The sequence below is a fragment of the Magallana gigas genome, chromosome 5 (genome assembly GCF_963853765.1).
Source record: "Magallana gigas chromosome 5, xbMagGiga1.1, whole genome shotgun sequence".
Classification (NCBI taxonomy): Eukaryota; Metazoa; Mollusca; class Bivalvia; order Ostreida; family Ostreidae; genus Magallana; species Magallana gigas.
In genome coordinates, this window is record NC_088857.1 from 42,036,790 (window position 1) to 42,059,436 (window position 22,647).

Sequence of the window (22,647 nt, forward strand, 5' to 3'; positions counted from 1 at the left end):
ATGTTAAGTTCATTGCTTCTTAATCATTTATTATTACACGTATAATTCAAAATGACATATATCACAGACCAAGTTTTCTGAGAGAGTTGTGTTTAAAATTCATAACATCAAATGACGTTGAGTTTAAATAGCTATTTTACAAACCCTTGTCAAATGATATTCTGATATAAAAGTGCTGCAACATAAGTTCAATCTTATGGTTTACGTTTGCAAGATTTCTGAATCTCCAGTGACCTCCCTTTATCCTGTTTCATTTTGGGAGCCCCAAGCTTATAGCCATTGCATCTATAGGGTAGTTTTTTGTTGTATCTTCAAATATATGATTATGGCGGCTTTCTACTGTCCGGCGAGTTTCCTTCTGTGGTGACAGATTTCTGTTGATTTTCTGACATATTGAAATACATGTTCCTGAAGGATGAGTTCAAGTAATGATCTACATGTGTCTGACTGGCCAGTGACTCGTCTTCCTGAAACAAAACATCCAACATCAATTTAATTATCAGTATGAGTGAACTTCATGTTGATTAGGAGATGAGCTCGGATTTTCGTTACATCAAAAAATTCATAGCCATTTCTTATCTAGTCAATAAAGACATATTTCTAGTCATAATAATTTTTTAAACGCAATAATATTATTTGTTAACTCTTATACATTGAGGAGATATTTTTTGTAGATTATTCTTTTATACATAAAAATACAAAATCTTAAAGTGTTTTTTTTTATGGCATGGAAATCATTGACATTATCTCATGAGTTCAAACCCAAGTGGGGCTTTTATAATTTTTACCTTTCCAACAAATTTTAAAACAAATTTTTAGGTCAAATATTGTAAAATATGAAAATTCTACACCAGTGAAAGTATCTTGATAAAAAAGCACTTTTATCCACATGACATATAATGTTGACAGGTGTCCCATACTACCTTAATAAAGTTCAAAGAACAGACAACATCTTTTATGATAACACTTTGGAGCATATGAAGTGATGAAAAACCATAAACAAATAGACCACCAAATACAAGTAAAAGCATATTTCAGTACTGACCCTGTATGGCTGAATCTTCTCCATGGTGATCAGACGACGAGATATTCGGAGGTTCATTGTTTGTTCACAGTTCGACACCAGCCTCATACTCGGGTGATGCGGAATGTTTTCCTCCTTGTAACTATTTGATTATGTGAATGAAAAAATGGCTAGTAAAGCATTATCAAACTCAATAGTAGAAAAGTTGGTAAAAAAAAAAACCCAGCAGTATAAAAAGTATTTATTCAAGAGCTTAAAGGGGCATGGTCACGATTTTGGTCAAATTCTATTTTTGTATTTTTTACAATGTTTTAGAAATGCATCTAATGATCAAATAAAATTTGAGAGTCTTTCCTGGAGTTATAAGCAAGATACATGGCTCACAATTCTTTGTCATGTAAACAAGGCTCGTACCCTGTTTTTGTTTACATAGGTTCAATATACCAGTAAAAAATCTTTTTCCAGCTTATTTGTGTATCTTTTAATTTAATTTAAGAATAGATAAACAGTTCCAAACATTTAACACATTCGTTTTAGGTTTAAAACTGAAATTTTTACTTCAACTTTCAAAATGTAAACAAACGCTATGTTTACATAGCAAAGAACTTCAAGCTCTGTAACTTGCTTATAACTCAAGAAATGACACTCAAATTTCGGTTGCCTATTAAAAATGCCTTTCTGGAGCATTGTAAATACTAATATCGGAAAAATAATTTTTGAACAAAATCGTGACCATACCCCTTTAAAACTAACTGAGATATTGCAACCATTAAAAAAGAGACACAATCTATTGCACACTGTTTCAAAACTTACTTAGCTCTATGTACCGGGAACCAGTAAGTCAGTCGTCCACCAGTCCGCAAGAATTTGTATGCAAAGTTTAGAAGGTCGGTGAAAATATTGGACAAATCATATTCTACCTTCTGTGGGATGTGATCTACTCGTCTGAAAAAAAAAACCAATTTAATAATTTAATTTTCATTAACAATGTCTTATTATGAAAAAAAAATAAATTGACAACAGGCACTGCCTACATAACTTGCATGCAGCAGCCAAAATGAAGCTAAATGTATGCAAATGAGTATGCCTACATCAAACAAGCATGACTACTAGTATTGCTTACTGATCTGGGGTTAGTGTGACAGCCTCTTCTTTCCCAACTTTCTTGGCCCCTTCCCTGATACCATAAGGTGCTGAAATTGATCCAACGCTTTAGATGTACATCTATGTCCTACCACATTATACTTAGTATCTAAATGACGATTTGCTTTTTAAATTTATTATTTTTTCTACTAGCACTGGTATCTAATGCTAAATTAGTTTAGCAACCAAGTCCAATTTGATAATCCTTAACAAATGTGATATTACAGGAACGGTTTGCATTGAGAAATATTTGTCTTGACAAAAAATCTTCCCGCAGACAGTATTAAAATAAAATTAGGTTTACAGTAAGCATTGATATCAAAATTATGTTTGTAATGAACATACGATCTGTGATGATGGCATCAAATATCTCGGTTGTTCTCCACATGGTGTGTCGCGAGGCATCGGCCACCATAATGTCGCCGTAGTATGCCTCCAATCCGTAGCCTGCTAGGTTGTTCCTGATGCTCTCGTCGGGGGACCTCGTCTTCTGTTTATGTCTGCTGGGCTTAGCTACAACAGTTACAACCTCTTACTATTTTATAAAAACATTGTGTATACAGCCTATCTATCATGTAACAATAGGAATCAGACAATTTAGGGTCTAATACCAAAATACATGCATGTGAGATATACTGATAATCAATTCATGGCAAAAATTGTACATGTAATATAAAAATTGTATATACAGTGCATCTGTCTTCTAATAACAGGAATTGGAAAATTCAGAGTATGTAAATCTATATTAATGCATGGATAGGAAATACATTTTCAATTTATAATTTTAAAATATTGTTAACTTGTAAACATATGATAAAATGTAAGTTGATAAAGACATGCACAAGATTTTCTGGCCATCGATCTAGACATTCATTAGGTTTTCCATAAAAGGATGATGCACTTTTCTGTTGGAACCAATACCTACTGAGTAATAATTATCAAGTGATATGTAAACAAACCTTTTGCATGTAGAAGCAAGTAATTGATATCTGTTCCCATGACATATGCTTGGTGATACGCACAAGGCACAAGAATGCTTCCTACAAAACAACATTCATATAATAATATCGATACGTGTATTACATACATGTATTTGTTTTAGTTGGTGTTCTATCTTTATATCTTTGATACTTAATCCTCAAAATTTACTATTCCCAGTTATCATAGAAATAAAAAATTCACCTGTCCCAACAAATGGATCAATCACCAACATATTTTTCTGGACTTTTGATAAGTTGGCCATCAGGAGTGAAAGGCTTGCTTCCATACTGGTATTACCTGATATTTAAAATAAGAAAAAATCTTCAAAACTTGGCTAAAAAATTGTATGTTAGAATATCAGTTTGTAACAAATAAAAATATACATGTTCCATACCTATAAAGGATCTTTTATTGACCTCCTGATTTTGAATTTCATTTCTATTTCCATCTGCAACCTGTAAAAATAAGGATGTACCGTTAACTGAAACAAAAATGTTGGAGAAAAAACATTGAACAACCAGATTTTAATGTACCGTACATGTAATGCATAAAAAATAAATGTATATGTACATCTTATTTTATTGCATGTTGGAATTCTTGCAAAAAAAGTAAATCTTTAAAAAATATTACTGTATGACGTTTTTATTAAATAGTAAAAAAAAATTATGTTTGAATGCAATAAACAAGTAATAAAATATTACATGTACAGAATGTATCAAAAACACATTTGCATGCACAGGAATCATAAACTAATCAATGAAAGCTGCTTTTATAGAACACTTACCCACCTACCAAAGTACACGTGTTGTGGGACTGAATCAGCATTCTTGGACTGTTTCCCATAATCCTCTAGTAAATAGTACAGTTGATCGGGATTTTTTAAATCGATTTTACCACTGAAAGGGAGAGCATCCTCTGTAAGTCTCTGAAAATGGATAGACTTCTTTCAATTAATACCTATCATATTGTTGACACATTTAAACTTCTTACATAAAGGCCTTTCTCTAATGAATGATTCTTGACAGCTTTAATTTATATACTGGCATTTTAATAATTGTCAAATTGTATTCAATCTGGGCCCAAATTGAAAAATACATTATCTTTATATCTATTCTCAGACTCACTAAAAAGTATGGTTCGCATTCATTTTGTACATTTACCGGTACAATAAAAGCCATATATGATGCCCATTTTTTCACCCATCATTGCTGTGTTACTAAATACCTGTAAAAATTACAGATTTAATTTGGTATTTAACATTAGGATTCTTGTCAGCTCCAAAGATGTAAACAGTGTCATGCACAAGAAATACACTACAGTTATACATAAATAAAAAGTATGCAAACCTCAATCCTCTGGACTTTGTATTTTTGAGGGAGTGACTTATTGAAACCATCAACAACAATTTTAAATGAAGCAGTGTCCATTAGATGTGACATCTGAAAGATAAAGAGCAGTCCGTATTCACTTAAAAGAATTGGCCAATATTTTAAAAGGCTGAAAACTTCTTTTTTATATATATATATATTTTCAAAATTATTGTTCTGACTTTGAATCACGGAATATGAATAGATTACCACTGAATCCTTAGATTTTCTGAGGTCTTCAAACAAATCCTCATGAGTAATCCCATGGCCCCACAATTCAATAATAGATCTAAAAGTAGATCAATAAATTAACACACAACTACAATGTATGTGGTATTTGTTAAAGACTATAAAATAAATTCAAAAACACAAATCTTTGTTAGATTTGCCACCCAAACACTGAATTGAAAGATAAGTGCTTACTTAATCAGCACACTTCTACTGGCTAACTGCTTGGCATCTGCTTCTGAAGAAAGATGGACAACAAAAAATGGACACTGAAAAAGAAATAATGAACGTCATTGATTTAAAATAAATATATTATCAGTCTTTACACCATAAAAATGACATGACCACAGCATTTAATCCAGTGTACAACAAATATGTTCATGTGCATCCACATTTTATTTAAACAATTGTACATACTTTCCCAGTTAAAACATAATCTGCATTCAAATTTCACACAAGATGAAATTGTGGCCATTTAGGGGTTTATCCTCTTTTTAAAGCAAATAAAACTTATAGCAAAACCCATTTCTGATGCATGAAGCTAGTGATGGGCAATTGGACCTAAATACTGATCATTTATTGGAAATTATAAATAGTACCAGTAACGGACACCAAAGTGTACCATTGCATGTGATTGGGTAGACTAAGACAATGAAAAAATTGTGTAAGGTTCAGGACTTAAGACTAACAGAACAATAAGAACCACTTGGCTACATTATTTGACTTTAGATGCCATGGGTTGGCAAAGTGTATCAACTTTTTGTTCATGGCTAATAAGAAATTTAATCAAACAACTAGCATAACAGACATTACCAAAAGTAATTTTTTAAAAATTAAAAATACCTCTTTATCAAGAAACTTCAAATCTGCCACTGGAAGGTCAATACCAAACATGTCAGCAAGTGCAACCAACTCCTGTGTGTTTAGAGAAAAATGAAATATTAGGATATTAAAACTTGCATATTATAAATCAATACTGTTACAGTAGATTCCTAATTAAACACAAGGAATTAAAATCTGTGTAAAATTGTGAGAAGCACATCTCCGAATTTCAAAATCTCCCTTTTATTTTTTGGACATCTGTAAACTACATGAAACTATGATAAAAATTCTGCATTCGTGATTTTATGTTCTTGAGATATGATGGAAAACATTTGAATTGTGGAATTAAGTACTCAGTCAAAATAAGGAATCTACAGTAACATTCTATAAATTATGAACATGATAAAAAAGTCTTTTTCAAGACACTTTCATGTACTTATATATTGTTTTTCTAAATGAGACTTACTGGTATATGCTAAACAATTTGATAATGGTACAGACCTAAGACTTATACTCTTCTTAAGTCCTATTAATGATCTACCAGGTAGGATTCTCAATCCACCCATTCCCAGACAATTGCTCATTGCAAAATTAGAAACTGTGATGGTCATTTATTGTTGCAGGGGAAACACCTACGCCTATATAAATCACCTAATCTGACATCAAGAATGTTACCACAAGACCAAAAGATCCAGACCAGTTGCACTGGTTACCCGGTACTCACCGTTAGTAATCATCTCTATCCATAACCTCATCACACTCCCTCACTCCTCCGATTTAACTACATAAGTGAATGGAGCCACTCTACTTCACATCTAATAATGGGTCGGATGAGACCCCAATTAGTAACATGGAAGGAAGAACAACTCGCAGACAGTGGTGACTGACTTAACCCAAGTGAATTTGTCAGATGACAGGAATGTTACCACCAGAGAAAAGATCTTGACTAGTTGGAGAGGTTAATAATCATCCCTATGTACATATTGTACCTAATCCCCATTATACCCATACTCTGTCCCAAGATATCCTTGACTCACAGTTTGCTTAATTACTTGATATTTATAAATACCTTAGGGTTTAAACGATGTTCTTTCAAAAGTATGAAAAATTTCAAAGATTTCTCAGTTAAAAGGCCCCCATTAGCTTATCAAGTTTATAAATAATTGGCAAAAAAACGTGATGTCAGGGATTTTGTATTGCAGTGAGCCCGGATGATAACGTTGAAAAATTGCGCAAGGTATTCTGAGAGACTTTCGTATAGGGAAAAGATGTAAACATTCCCCATTATGATTATAAATCTCCAAAAGAAATCCATTTTAGTTCCTCTGATTTTTTTACAGTGAAAAATGACAATGTGTCAATGAAAATATCTTGGAATATTTCCCTTTTATCTATTTCAATTGCACTTCTTTCACAAATATAAAGGCCTATATATTTTCATTCAAAATTGCCCAAATGTGCTGCATAAATATATTGAGGGAGAGCATAAACCCCATTTACAAGTTATATGCTTTCCTTCAACCATCAGCTCCAATTCTAGAATTGATCATCTGACATAGCCCAAGAAGATTGGGAGACTGAACATACGTTGAGTCTGTTATGTGTTTATCATGGAGGTTTGTAATCATGGACTGGGGAATTCAATATTCAATACTAACAAGTTGAGATATGTCATACGTACAGCAACTCGGAAGTCTGTGTGATGATTTGCAAAATACAACAAGTATGTTTTTCCATATTTGCACTGTAGACTACTCGCGTTTGAGTTCATGGGGGCAGCCATTTTTAATCTGGTTCTCTTTAATCTGAAAACAAAATTAAACGACAAAAAATAAATAAAATTCAACACTTTCATCAGTACCATTTCATTACCAAACAAACAAATAGAAATTATTAAATTTGCAAGAATGAAGAGATATATGAATTAATAAAAACAAAAGAAGCAATTCACGAAGACATTTGTTTAGAGATTACTTTCACAATGGCCTCCCCTGGCTTAGAACTTCTGTTTAACAGCATTAAGAGTCAAATCAAGACAAGTCAGGATGCTTTGATAGCTGTTCTTCATTGGGAGCTAATATCAAAGGGATTTAAATGTCTAGGAAATGGAGAGGAGGTAAAATCTGTTGTGTCAGTTTTCATAATTCATACTGCGTTGTCAATGTCTATTTTCACTTTGGATGTTTGGAAAAACAAAAAATGAAAAGCTATTGATAATTCTATTTACTTGATTAAATAAGTATCATTCTCTAACAACGTTTCCATTTGTTTGATTGAGATAACCAAGGTTTCTAATGTTGATTACCATATCACTCAGGGCTGTTCAATTTTTGGGAGTTGATTTTAATCAACTCTCCTATGCAGTTACTCTGGCAAACCAAAAGTGAAACAGTGTTTGGACCCAAGCACAAATCATCACCGCTGACAAGACTAAGTTCTTGAAAATAATAGAAAAAAATTCAATTTAATGTATACTGAAGCATTAATTGTTTTTCAAGGAAATTTATATACAGTCGTTTGACCAGTTCCGAATAGGGTCAGATTTGGAGGTGCTGTAAATGTTACTGCATTTAATTTTTTTAAAATAAAATTTCATTCTAACAAATTACGTGGGAAGCCATTTTACCAGTTGTGAATAAGCCGATGGGTTCCGAATAACATAACTGTTCCTATACATATGGAATGCAGATAAAAAAGTTTCGGCCCTAAAACTATTGATTGAACCTGTTGAATAACAGGTTTAATGCAAACAAATCAGTTATTGGTATTTTCTTAACAAGACAGTTTGATTTGCACGGAAATTTCAGACAAAATCACCGTAACAATAATTTAGCCTGGTTTCTAACATCTTGTCGGAATACAGTCACAGCCCCTCCACTTATCATTATTGTGGTACAATATGATTTATCTAAGACGGAGAAAGACATTTAATGAATTCCAGAAGTATTTGTTTTAATCAATCCCTTCATTAAATAGGGAAACAAATTGGGTATTCGGAACTCGTAAAATGACGGCTCAATAAAATTCTGCTTCTAACTTGCGTTTTTATTTTATTTTTTATCCTGTTTGCTTTTGGGTATGTTAGAATACATACTAAACCTACATTTAAAAAAAGAAATCTTGTTACAAGTGAAAATTTAAGGCACCGACAGACGATTTTACGTGCATATTAGCGTTGCAATGACCTGGATTTATTAAAAAGCGAAAGTAGGTCGAATAATCTAAGACCGATATCAAATACATGTATGACCGCAAAAAATGAAACTACAGCAGAATTCAAACAAGCATTGATAGGTGTTTATATCAAAGGTATTGACTTTTTCCTCCATGTTTTATTTCATTAATTTTTTGCTATTTAACTTCTGAACTATTCGGAACTGGTCAAAATTCGGAACTGGTCAAAAGACTGTACAAACATTTTGAAAATAGTCAAATTTTATATACTACGAACAATTTAGATATTTTTGTAGTCTCATGTATTCCTAAGCCAGAGTTCAACCAGACATTCGGCTGTCTCCGTAAATCTGCGACAAGCAGAGAGGGGGCTCTCTTGCTTGTCGGATATTAATGGAGACAGCCGAGCATCTAGTTAAACGAGACTAGAGTTCGATATCAATAGCTAGCGCTTTGATCCATACAATTTTTAGAATTGTTTCGATAACTAATACATACACGTACTAGTAGTTGAAATCTGTCTTTAGATATTACACAACATTATTCATATAGGGTTTCTCGAAATTCTTGTTGGAAAAGTCTAAAAATTCATATTATAAAAAAGTGCATAATTCAAATACAAACTAGAAACTAATTGCCATGCAAGATAAATTGATTTAAAATAAATGATAATCGTTAAAATCGACTCCCGTCAGTAATCAGTACTTTGATTTGAAATAAGAATACTGACGCCAGTAGAGTTTTGCAAATCAATCACAAAACCCAACTATACAGTACAGCTGAGGGTAGTGACCAAAATCAATCAATGACATTTAGAATAGATGTGGAAAAGAACATTGTTGTAATAGAAAAATTTTTTCAAATAGTTCCTTCTTTATATAACTATATGATATATACTGAAGGTAGCGTTTGCCATATCCTCACAAACTCTTCTCTATACTCTGTCCCAAGTTTTTGCTTCCACCATTTTTTGCTTGATATTTCAATAATCATAAATATACCTTTGTGCTCAAACTACATTCTTCCACTAATATCAAAAATGTCCAGATTATCTGTTTTGAAACGCCCCCTCTATCGCTTCTGGTTTCAATACACAGCCAAAAATAGAAAGTCTCGCATTGCATCAGCCATTAATAAGCCCAGATGATAACGTTGAAAAATTGCATGAGGTAGGCCTATATCGAGTACTTTCAAATGGAGAAAAGATGTTAACATTTCCCTTTATAAATCTCTGTAAGAAATTTGATTTCGTTCCTGTGAACTTTTATGAGTGAAAAATGATAATTGTTCAATGAAGATATCTTGGATATATTCCCTTTTATCGATTTCAACTGTATTTCTTTCACAGGTATGTGTATTTTTATTAAAAATCATCAAAAAGTGATAGAAGCATTAACCTTGGAAAGACTATAGTCAGAAATTTTAGTATCTGAGGTTTTTCTGGCTTCTTTAATGATTAAATATTTTACCTACCAGGAAAAGGTCAGAACTGGACTCACAGAAAATGGAAATTTGCCGCTTCCAACAGGAGGCGGCATGAGTCAGACAAATGTTTAACTGACCCAACTAATTAATAAAACAGCAATATATTAATACTGACTATCGGTCATATTGCTTTAATGGGTTCTTACATCATAAGCAGACTGTTGAACACATTTTATCAAACTGTCAAGATTTGTTTTGATTCTTGCATTTTTGAAATCTCGCAAGAATATAGGGTCTACTACAATTGATTATCAGTGTGATTATCAAAATTTGGAGTAGAAATTATTGACTAGTTAGTGTTTGCTGCATGTTTGATTTTATCACATGTTGCTCTTTGCTACAAATAGGTTCATACTTGTAAACTGTTATTAAATACACATGTTGGATTCTTGTTTGATATGCAAAGTATGCTATTCATAGCATCCTTGATCAAACAAACTGATGCACTGTTAGTGGAATGATAGAATTTGTATTAAAGTCATCATATAACCACCTCCTCAAAAGACATAAACATTTGATTATGTGCATATGTAAAATATTTTAATATTGTGTCCATATACTGTTGTTTTATCTGTATTCATTTGTGACCATACCTGTTAATAATGTTCTTGTTCATCTTTTAGTCATCAGATACATCAACAGAGCAAGGATCTGAGAGCCTACCCACAGGATGGAGTTCCTCCCCCAGCTTTTATGCCATGCGTTATTCCTCAAAAGCTGAGAAAGATGCTGTTTACATTCTTAAAGTGATCCAGATTGAGGATGATTTTCTAGTTCATTTCATGGTACTGAAAGTTTATATTTAGGTAGTCCTCAATTTATCTCTATATTAATGTATTTTTAGATATGTGAATTTAATAAGATATTAATGCATATAATATCATAGATACAATGGGTTCTTAATTTTGGATTATAGAAGAAGGGAACAGAAGCAGTGGAGAGTTTAAATGTGAGAACAGCTGACTACACAACTGGAAGTGTTGAATCTTACGACAGGTAATAACACTGACTACACTAGAAATAATGATGACTACACAAGAAATAACAATGACTGCACAGATAATAACACCCAGACTGACTCCATAGGTAATAACAATGACTGCACAGGTAATAACAGGTAATAACACCCAGACTGACTCCATAGGTAATAACAATGACTACAACTACTGATATAATTGAATCTCATGACAGGTAATACATGTACACTGAATACACAGGTAATGCACTGGATACAAAGGTAACATCAATGACTCCATAGGTAATAACATTGACTGCCAGTATGCATGTAATAACACTGACTAGTGACTACAGTACACAGGTAATATCACCGACTACAGTACACAGGTAGTAATACTGACTACACAGATAATAAAACTGAAAAATTGCACACAACTGAAGTATGGAATCTTAGATATAATGCTAAATTCTCTTTATGAGCTGATTTCATTCCCCCGCCTATTTTTACTCTGCTAAAATATATGAAGATATAACACAATATTATCTACATAGTAAACTACTGTAAGTTATTATAATTCTAAGGTGTTCAATTTCATGATTTCTCATAAAGTACCAATTGTGATAATTTTAATTTCATGCAGCTAGAAAATCAATTGATCAGAATATAAGCATTGAAACGTTTTTGAAAACTTACTATAATATCCACGATGGGTTTAATTTTTGGGGGAAATGATAAATCGCGAACAAAGTGAAATTAAACCATCTTGATTATTTGCCAATCTAATAATCTTTCCCTTTTTTCTTGCAGGACATACAAAAATTTAGATGAATTGTGTGCCTTGTTTAAATCATCTATTGTGGATCCAGTACTAAAGCCCCAAAGTACTACTAGAAGTCAACCAAGTCAGGAAAGGAATCGGGGTCAAAGGTCAAGGTTAGAGGAAGAGGATCCTCTCCGAGTTCCTACAAGAAGACCACCAATGCGTAACCCTGGTGGTTGGTATGTACATATACATTGAATCGCAGTTGTCTTTCTTTTTACATTTTACTACCTGTATTTTACATACAAAAAATGCATCAACATGTTTTATATATAATTTTTGGAGGTCATATATAATGGCATAAAATATTACCAGTTCTGAACTTATGCTGTTTAGAATGAAGATTTCAAAATATGGCTAATGTGTTGACATATAAATTTCATGTCACCATAACCTCCCCTTATTTTACACTTTTCAGATGAATATGGAGAAAATTTGAAATGAATTTTGTTTTACATAAATGTTTTATTGCTTAAAATACTGTAAATTTAAGATTTAGTGCACAAAAAGAACAAGCTTTTACATGTACTGTATAATGTTCTTTTTTAAAAATATAAGGAATGAACCAGATGACCCATTTTCCATTGGAAGAGGTGACCTTGATCCGTTTGCTGCAGGACGAGGCGGAGGAATGATGTTTGACCCACTGAGGACTGGTATACCGGGCATGCGGCCTGACCCCAGCGCTGGACTCCCCAGCAGACTCCCACCGTCAGTACTTTCTCTATTCTGTTGTTGACATTGTTTACCATTATACATGTTGAGCATAGTTTTTGTCATGTATTAATGTAGACCATTTACCGGTATTTAATTTTTGTTTGATTGTTACATTTACAAAAACTGATCTTTCATTCAGAATCTAATTATATCAATATGGAAAGATTATAGAAATCAATATAGAAGTAAAAAAAAAACAGATTTGAAAGTGGTTTGCCATGTGCATATTATAATTTACAGGTAACGAAGAAACTATTATGCCTTTGATTTATTCTTGTAGTCTTATGCCACTGTTTTTATCCACAGGGGTGCTGTTCCCCCTGGAGCCAGATTTGACCCCTTTGGACCCCCTGGAATGAGGCCTGGGTGAGATATTGTTCTATAACAGCTGATAGCACCACTATAACAGCTGATCACACCAGTAGCTGCCTGCATAACATTGATATCACTTTAATGTACATTTATTGAAATTATGTAAATGTTATTATGATTATGGCTCAATGTTTGATTAGACCAAATAAGCATTATCGGAATACCCATATTAGATTTACACAGTATATATATATAATTGTGTAACCTTATTTCCAGGCCTGATCCTGACCACATGCCTCCCCCGGGCTATGACGACATGTTTATGTAGGATACCTGTAACAGAGTTGTCATCGTGGAAACTTCAAACCAGGTGGAGAACAGTTAAAAAATCTCAATAGCTGTGTCGGGGTATCCTCGTTTTCATTTGATAAACTGCCAACTATCTTGTACATGTAGCCATGTGCATGTATGAATATTAAAGATCAAGAAAATTATTTCTAAAAGCAACTTGCACCAACATTAACTATATACATGTGTAATACTTTAAACCAATGAACTGAAACATTGTTATAAGAGACTATGAGGATACTAAGTGTAAAAAATTACATTGTACTTTGAATTCTTGATCCATATATTTCTGTGTCATTAATTATACATGTATTTTCAAGTTGATCCAATTTAAAATCCATTGCTAATGACATGTTTTAAAGATTCTTTCTCTGTCATTACTGCTCATTGTGTACATGTGTTAAGATTCAATGCATGTAAAATGGATGATCCTAATACAATTTCAGTAGTGTGTCATACATCACCTTGTCACAGAATACAACATTAATGGTGTTATTGAAACCCTATCTGTTGTTACCTAGAGGTGTTTTTCTTTTTTTCCAATCAAAATCAATACCCCATAATGAACATTGATATTTAGCCTATGAATTATAGAGTGCTGTTTTATTGTCATCTATTATTATCCCGAGATTTCACAGGTAGATTCGTATCACCAGATTATAAAGAAAAATCAATTTTCCGCTGATCAAGATTTGGATAAAGGGGAGTAGAAAATATCTGAGGGATTCTTCTTTGTTTAAAAAACAATGCTGGTTTAATTAAAATACCATTGAAAACAACTCATGATGTTAATTTGTTTTTTCATTTTTATTGTATCTTTTCTATGCAATAGAAAATGGGGTTTAAACATTCCATTCTTAAATAACAAATAAAACTCTTTTAGAGTTTGTTGAGAAATAAAACAGACAATGCATGTACTGTGTCTCAATAAAGCAAAGCTAGTCCAAGAATTATTCATGCCCTCTTTGGACTGCTATATGGAAAACAATTAAGCAACATTGATGACATATGATCTTAAGCATCTCATTAACATAAAAACTTATTAAAATTATGTGTTGCTGTTAATCAAGTTTTGTCATTTGGAAAACTAGAAGCAACTAAAAGATTGTGTGCTTTAAGTGTGCAGATTGGCACTGAAATATGAAGTAACTTCTCTTGAGTATTATAATGGTTTTAAATATTTGGCACAATTATGGTATGCTGCAAAAGTTATGAATTTATGACTATTTTAACAGAGATATTAAAATTCCTGATTTATGTCATTAAAAAGAATAGTTTGTCATGGTAACTGCCAATAATTCCTGTTGATGGGTTAAAATTCACCCCTTTATGCCTTTAGAGCTTTAACACTTTTGCACCAAATTGACTTGCGCTCTATGAACATGCACTGTGTGATAGGCATCATACAGATACTGGTTTAAGTTTATGGATTCCCATGGTTTCTTCATGAATTAGAAATCCCTGCAACAAGTGCTTCCCTCCTCGCCGTCCATCAATCACATGACCTGTCATTTTCCCCAACATCTGCGTGGATGGAGTGAATGATGACTCCTCGTCCATGACTCTCCTAAACCAAATACAGCTTGTTGCATGTTAAAACTTTTGCGTTCAAGTGCTCCACTAAGAATTGTCTGGTATGCACCAACAGATGATGAACACTTTGTTCTTTAGAAACAGGGGGCTTCTCATTGATTTTTCTGGCAGATGAACACTTTTGGTTGTTTAAGCAGCAGTGGCATGCCGTTGCGGTAGGAACTTGTCTCGGATGACAGCGATGTTATGTGTTGGGCTGATATCAGGAAGTTACTTCTGCCACATTAGGTGAAATATCTAATGTCTTTCCATTACAAGATGGAGGAAGGTCATCAATTATCTCCCCTTCTTTACACCTCCTGTCAAACTCTGAAAAGGATCAATAGATGCATTAAGATACTAGTACTGGTAGCTTGTAACAACAATGCTTAAAAGTGTTATGCTGTTGCTAAAAAACAAAGTTGTTTTTTTTTATTCTTCGTCTAACATATGGTATTTTTTGCTGTGTATAAATAGGCTGTATGCAGTGGCACAATTACAAATTTATTATCACGAACAAGAAAAAAAAAGTAGCTATTGAAATGCATCTGCTATCTTGAAACAGCATTATTTTCAATCTATATTTTTTTATATTCTGGTAAAATTCTGAAAATATCAAGAATTTTTCAATGTTAATTAGATTGTAAGAATATTGCTAGTCATTAGGAATGCTGTGGTTCACAGTGTAGAAAATTACTCAGTCGGAATAGCTTAATGTGCATTGGAATGTACAAGAACCTAAATGACATAACACATGGCTGAGATCTTTCACTGAACCCTACTTGTAGTTGGAAGGGGAGTGGGGGAGAAAATATGAGTGTGCATGATCTGCCATTGTTCATTACAGGTAATAGCAAGGAAAGCTGGAAGAAAACCACTAGCTCATAAATCTCATACCCAGTCAGAATATCATCTGGCAGTGTATCAAATATCATATTAACACGGAACTTTATGAGAGATCTCTGGTAAAAATGATGAGAGAATGTTCAATTTATTGACCTCTCAGCCTTGGAGTTGATGGCCTAATGTAAACATAACTTTCCTGTCCAGTTAATTATGCTTTGAAGTGGGGAGAGATATAGTAAGAGCATTTTTGAGGATCTATGTATTACAGCTAACTTTTAATTAAAATTTGCTTACCATGGCATACCAGAGATTCTGGAGAGCCTTACCCACAGCTTACGATGAATCTTCCTGACTTATGTTTGATATCTAGTTCAGTTACAGATTTACAGTGTACTTAATTGTGATTGAGATGAATCTAGTTCAGATAACGTTCAGTTTAATTAAGCTAGCTAGAATATGTACCTCAAATAATCCCATTGATCATGTGCGGATCGGTTGGGGGGGGGGGGGGGATACAGACTCCTTCAACTCACATTGTTAAGTTACCAAATAGAAGCATTGGACCCCCATGACAAACACCATGGCCATTGTTCCTTGGACACCCCCCCCCCCCACCCCCCCTTGGACAATTTTTTTCTGAATCCGCACATGATTCAGATCCGCACATCAACCTATATGTTGAACTGTCGCAACCCCCCCTCCCCCCCCCCCCCCCAGTTGGTGGCTACAGCTGTTTCACTATATTTCCCAGCCCTCCCCCCTCCCCCAGCGTGACGCTACAGCTGTTAACCTATTATAACCTACCCACAGGCCAGTGGGTACACCTGTTCACTACCTGCGATCTCCATTGCCCCCCTCCCTCCGGACAGTGGGATATACATTATTTATACCTGAAAATACCCCATCCCCTCTCCCCCCATCCCGCGCGGACGATTGGTACGCTGTCAGTGATTTACCTGCTATCTCCCAGTCCTCCCAGTGACCCTCCTCCTCCTCCTCCTCCCCGTCCTCCATCTCCTCGGACCGCTGCTTCTTGATCACCTCTATCGTGTCCTGGCATCGCTTCAGCTGAGACAGAAGAACCTTGTCCTGGGCCCGTAGTAGACCCTGAAATATAGGGATACCAAATATTATCGATAATAATTACCGGTAAAGCGTTCTTTACAGAAAGAAGCGAAATAATAATGTATTTGTATGTTAATGTCTTTTGACATTCCTTTTTTGAATCACACATATTTTAATGCGCATAGGTAAAAATGAAAACAAAAAGTAGATATCTGAAATAAAATTGCCTCCGACACCACCCTTGTACATTTACCATCCTATGTGAAATTAAATTCATGTTTACTCGAGCTCTGCTTAATTAGAAAAAAAATAATCAAAAGCTAAAGCAACCTTGTTTTGTTTATCATGTTTATATTGATGTCGGCAATAAAAAAGACTAAATGTATTTTTTAAGCTTGAAAAAAAAAATGGCTGGAGTCGCGCGACTGTTTTGGAAAATTGAAAATGCAATTAAATCTCCAAGCTATAGAAATGCTATGTAAATAGGTTACTGCTGTGCAAAACATCTGTCCCAATTTGCCTATTTATAGTTTTTTTTTTTCAAAAGAAAGCATTTTATGTCCCCGGCAAACAACGTGTTTACCCACTCAGCTGTAATATTGAGACTGGGTGCCAAAAAGCACGCGAGAGTCTAACAACTTCTCTTTGTTGATTGTGTTATGTCATTTTAACACAATGCCATCTCCAAACAAAATGGAAGAGATATGAAGTCAAATGAACAAGGTCGGTGTAAGCTAGAACAAGGAGGGGTGGTGGGGGAAATCCTTCTGAATTATCAGTGGAATCTTGACGTGATCAGATTGGCGTGCGTTCAAAGCCGTAACACTTGCTGCGATACACACCTATCAACTGAAGACGTTTGGTGAACTGGGGACGCGCTGAACAGCTTACAAGTCATAAAACTCTCAATTTGATATTTCCCTTATAGATAAATCATTGTAATAAAATAGAGAGAAGTTCAGATATAGAATCTACTTTACGGTGTATTTCATTGAGTTAAATGAATGGGGTCGGGGATCCGCCAAGAGATCGAGTGATACCGTGATACACTGTACGATTAGGACAGCGCTCACGTCACGCTCCTCATCCAGATAAAATATAACATCATGTTGCGAAACCCTGTGGATCAGTTTCTTTTTCTATGTGAATAACAGGTGTCAACTCCAACACTTATTGTTGGCGTATTTAACACCGGAGATTTACTTAATTTTGAAGACTGACATCTACGGGTAGATGACACTTCGGTGGAACATGTAAATGAAAACGAAACTGAAATGTGATACATTTATTTACACACCGCAACCGGTTTATTTTGTAATCACAGAAATAGGGAGGGTTGGTCTTTAAAATTCCTTTAATTTTACGAATTTGTAAATATGGAATAACCATTCTGTTGATCAATTTACTTCCTTATTTGAAAAGATATCAACATTTAACCCCCCCCCCCTCCTTTTCCACCTTATTCCTGTAATGATATTGCTTGAGAAAAAAAAAACTCGTATTGATTTATGTTTGTAAAGTCCAACAGTTGTTAGTTGTGATCCATCAAACAACAAATGCGTAAAATAGGCTTACCAGTTCAGACCTCAGCCACTTTAAGGCACCCTCTATACGCCCCTGTCTTTCGTCCCAAGACGGTTGTTCACCCTTTTCGCACCCCACCTTTGGAACATTTGGAGGCAACGACATCCGGTCTGTCCTCAAGACATCCGGAAGACTTTTGGACTGTTCATATCTCCTAACGTTACACAGCTCCGGAGGAACCGATCTCCTGTCTTTCTGATTCGAATCACTTTCATTTATATTTTGTAAGTCGGTAGATTTACTGCGAAAGCCCCTAGAATTTGAGCCAGTGTTCATATACAATACACGTTCCTCTGGTTTGGGAGACATGGACTGTGGTCTTCTCTCGTTTAACTCATTTTCTAATTGCGTGTACAACTCATGTGGTACTGAACGTTTTTCATTTCCGGTAAAATCTTTTTCGTGTGTTTTTGATAACCCGGATTTAAAGTTTTTATTTGACGTGACGTAATGCTGCACAGGAATTTGTCGAGTGATGTTGACTTTTCTCGGATTACTTCGTGTTGACGAAGCGTCCGAAACCGTCTCCCCGGAACTTGTGGTGTCATGACTAGACGTGGAGTAGGTCGAATCCGATCTCCGAAAAGATTTCGAGTTGAAAATTTCGTCTCCAGAATCTGTCTCTGAAGATTCTGTTGTCGAGGTCGATTTTTTCGACGAATTCGACGAGAACTTTGGAAATCTCGATGTTGACGATTCCCCACGAGTTCGGTTTCTGTTTCGAGTGAAAAATGGAGAATCGAATATTTTCTCGATAGGTGTGTTGAAGAATTTCGACTTCCTTAAATCATAACCCGCGGATTTGATGTCCTCTAACAAATCGAACGTGCCCGAAAATAGATCCTTGTCATCGAAATCATCGAAATCACCCATCCTGATGAAATAGAGTTATATCAATCAACGGTCCCAATAGACGTTGTCTTTCAGCAAAAATATAATCAAATCCAGGATTACCAATATCCCATAAATAACTCCACATCAGATAGAATTCAGTGAACAGGCGTTTTGATGTTAGCTCCGTTGAAATACAGAAGAAATCGCTTTCAGATCAGAGGCGAAAAATGAGTGCATATATTTTGTTTTTCTTGTTTCTACAACAACGCTACACAGAAGCATCCGTAGGAGAATGGAGCACCTCTCTTCTTCTTCTTTTTTTACATTATGTTAATGATAAGCAGTACACACACACACACGGAATATATCGCTAATCATCCCTCATCTAACAACACCCCCCTCTTCTGGTTGGAGTCTGGCGATTCCTCTTCTCTGCAACATTAGCTGTCGTTCAGCGTTATATGTAATTCCAAGGAACCCAATTAACTTAATTGATTCGGGTCGCCTCTGGAGCCCGCAGCTGTATGACACAGTACCAACCAAATATCTGAAACACAGAAAATTGCAGCATTGGTTATTGTCAAATAATATCCTTAGTTTGATTTGAGCAGGCAGTTATAGTATTGATTGTTGCTGTCATATCTCCATGGCGCAACAGTGTTAGAGACGAATCAAATATCACACTGGAAATTCCGAGTCCTGGATTGTTTTCCCCTCGGAGTGCAGTATCAAGCTACATAGGCACACATTGTCATTATTACAAGGGTTCAACTTCTGAAAGACTATTATGTGCTAATTCTCTAATGGGTAGCGGACCATGCAAATGAATGTCAACATGGGCTATTCTCGGCGACGTATTACGGAAAGTTACGTCACTTTCCGATTCCTTAGATAACCGGGCACCATTGATCCCCGTCCACCCCTTTATAAGTATGCATTGTAGTTGTTATAAATTAACGAATGTTAATAGCCCGAGACCCCGGGGAGTAGACGCATGTTGATCTTGTGGCATGTGAATTTCAAAGCGAAAAAAATAATGAAATTAGGGTTATTGGCAAAAGAATGTTAGTGCGACAGGTGGGTTACGAATAACCTTAATTTGTTTTCTTCTCGGTATATTGGAAACTTACCGATAACAAAAGTTTAAGAAATATTATTTCAAATGAACTTAGAATATGAGTTTGATATACTATAATTAAGTGATAATAAAATAAGAAATGAAGGGATAAATGGAGTCGATGTTTTTTTTTAAGTCATTCATATGATAAAGGCCTGTGTAAAGGCTCTGTGTTAAACATGTTACGTTTATACATTCCATACTATTCAAATTCACATGCACGTATGTATTTTTAGCTGGTATGAATTTTAAAAGTTTTGGTAGCTTATTTACATGTATAAAGAGCAATATATTATTTGAAAAACGCAGGCCTGAAAGTTTTTTCTGCTATTGGTTGAACACTGACCTTAATGAAAAAGGCTGTTAGTTTAATGCAAAAAATAGCATAATTCCCCCAAAAATAATTTAAAACGTGTGTCAAAAAAATTATCACACCTTGGACGCAAAGTCTGAACTGCTGTTCTTGTGTTTGTATACCGGTAATTTGTTTACTTTCATGCTTCGAAGAGCAACACTACTTGCACAGAAAGTAATATGTGTATTCAGAAGCAATGATGTTATCGAGCAAAATAAACCAAGTTACTGTCCATTTGACCAAATACCTGTAAATAATCGTTCTATTGCAGAAGGAGAGAGAATGTTTATATTTCTGCTCAGAGAGAGAGAGAGAGAGAGAGAGAGAGAGAGAGAGAGAGAGAGAGAGAGAGAGAGAGAGAGAGAGATTTCGTTTTTAACTGATCACTGTGTTTAAGTATCACAAGTTTAAGTATCTTCTTATCCACAAAGGGGAGAGAGAGAACGTGGTAATCTCATCAATGAGAGAGAGAGAGAGAGAGAGAGAGAGAGAGAGAGAGAGAGAGAGAGTTTAACTCACCGTGTACAGCTCACAGCCAGGGTTTCAGAAAATGTCGGATTGTTGTCTGACTTCTACACATCTCCTTACAATCAATAACAGATTAACCAGGTTTAGTGGGAATCTGCGAAAGTACTATCACAACAAAATGTACATTCCTTTCTGGATCACGAAAAAACAATCTCTCGTTTTTTTCCTCCCTGTAATCGGATAGGATTACAATCACTCTGTACCGGACGGGTTATTGTAAGGAACCTAAATCCTCATCCAACGTGTTAAAACTACATGTATTTATACATTCTGGCCAAGCGCTAGTTCCAGTGGACTTTTAAAATAAACATTACCCATTAAAGGTATAGTAGATAAAATATCTCAGATGTTTACCGGGTGGATAATTTTATGTCAAATATAAACCACCAATTGGGTCACATTCAATCTAGCGTTGGTTGAGATCTGAATCAATTTTAAACAATTCTCTTGAAGGCTTTGGCACATACTCTAGAAATTTTACGGCTTGGGTCAACTCCATGAAACGACCCAGGGAAGAGTAGTAGACTTGTCAAATCTAATTAAAATTTTGTTCTAATTATTTCCTTAGTACAATAATTGCCTACGCATCACCGAGGGAGGCCATTGAATAATAAGTAATTTGTATACAAAAACACCGGGGGCGTTAGGAAAACAATGTGCAGATATATTCTTCTTCGGACAATACTTTTTAAATGGCTTTATCCCTAAATCCGTTCAGTTTTTGAGAAGTTATGACAGCAATTATTCGTATTATTTTGATTGTAGATATTTCTTATACAAATTGCCCCTTCAAAAAATGTCAAGAACTTCGAGAATTAGAAGAATATGCTGTGGTGGGCGAGGAATTTATATTTATCCTGAAGAAGATAGAGAATTTCTACCCCTTCGTATATTACGTTTTTTATAACACCCCCCCCCCCCCCGCCACTATATATCTCTCTCCGATATTAGAAGTTTGATAATTGGGACTTTCTGCTGCTCCTTTCATCTGCCATCTCGATACGATGTGTTTCAGGAAGCAGACAAAGATTCCAACGAAATTACCCATAATTAGTCAGTGTTGCAACATCAGCTTTGTTCCAACTGTCAGGAACCAATGCTCTTGGATCGTCCAACATACACAAGGTCCTACAGAATACAAGATGTGTCGTCTTACTGAAATATAATATCCATAGGAGTGTTCTATAGTTATTATAGTTATATAAACATAGTTGTCTATGTATATATGAGTGTACATGTGTGTGTGTGTGTGGGGGGGGGGGGGGGTAATAAATATACATGTATGTAAAAATAAACTTGTTGGTTTTATTCATTTAAAATAATAAATGTCTATGCGATACATATTGAATGATTGTAGACTTAATATT

General features: G+C 34.8%; 3 protein-coding genes across 3 annotated transcripts; 1 reads left to right on the forward strand and 2 right to left on the reverse strand.

Annotated features, from left to right (window-relative positions):
- Positions 1-3: 3 nt before the first annotated feature.
- Positions 4-7,366, reverse strand: LOC105333634 (tRNA (guanine(10)-N2)-methyltransferase homolog). Its single transcript, XM_020069450.3, has 14 exons — positions 7,247-7,366; positions 5,587-5,658; positions 4,939-5,012; positions 4,726-4,804; positions 4,495-4,587; positions 3,933-4,073; positions 3,543-3,603; positions 3,350-3,445; positions 3,127-3,207; positions 2,513-2,680; positions 2,148-2,217; positions 1,838-1,969; positions 1,046-1,166; positions 4-467 (listed from the first exon to the last, which is right to left on the reverse strand). The coding sequence occupies exons 1-14, from the start codon at positions 7,346-7,348 to the stop codon at positions 324-326; spliced, it is 1,434 nt and encodes a 477-aa protein (XP_019925009.3). The 5' UTR covers positions 7,349-7,366; the 3' UTR covers positions 4-323.
- Positions 7,367-7,519: 153 nt separating this feature from the next.
- Positions 7,520-14,158, forward strand: LOC105333633 (proteasome inhibitor PI31 subunit). Its single transcript, XM_066085545.1, has 7 exons — positions 7,520-7,681; positions 10,848-11,009; positions 11,141-11,220; positions 11,990-12,181; positions 12,561-12,713; positions 13,026-13,085; positions 13,308-14,158. Exons 1-7 carry the CDS (start codon positions 7,547-7,549, stop codon positions 13,357-13,359), a joined length of 834 nt encoding a protein of 277 aa, XP_065941617.1. The 5' UTR covers positions 7,520-7,546; the 3' UTR covers positions 13,360-14,158.
- A 9-nt stretch (positions 14,159-14,167) lies between these two features.
- Positions 14,168-21,710, reverse strand: LOC105333632 (uncharacterized). The gene is made up of 4 exons (XM_011436696.4): positions 21,272-21,710; positions 18,438-19,827; positions 16,754-16,904; positions 14,168-15,281 (listed from the first exon to the last, which is right to left on the reverse strand). Exons 2-4 carry the CDS (start codon positions 19,317-19,319, stop codon positions 15,175-15,177), a joined length of 1,140 nt encoding a protein of 379 aa, XP_011434998.3. The 5' UTR covers positions 19,320-19,827; positions 21,272-21,710; the 3' UTR covers positions 14,168-15,174.
- Between the last annotated feature and the right edge of the window lie 937 nt (positions 21,711-22,647).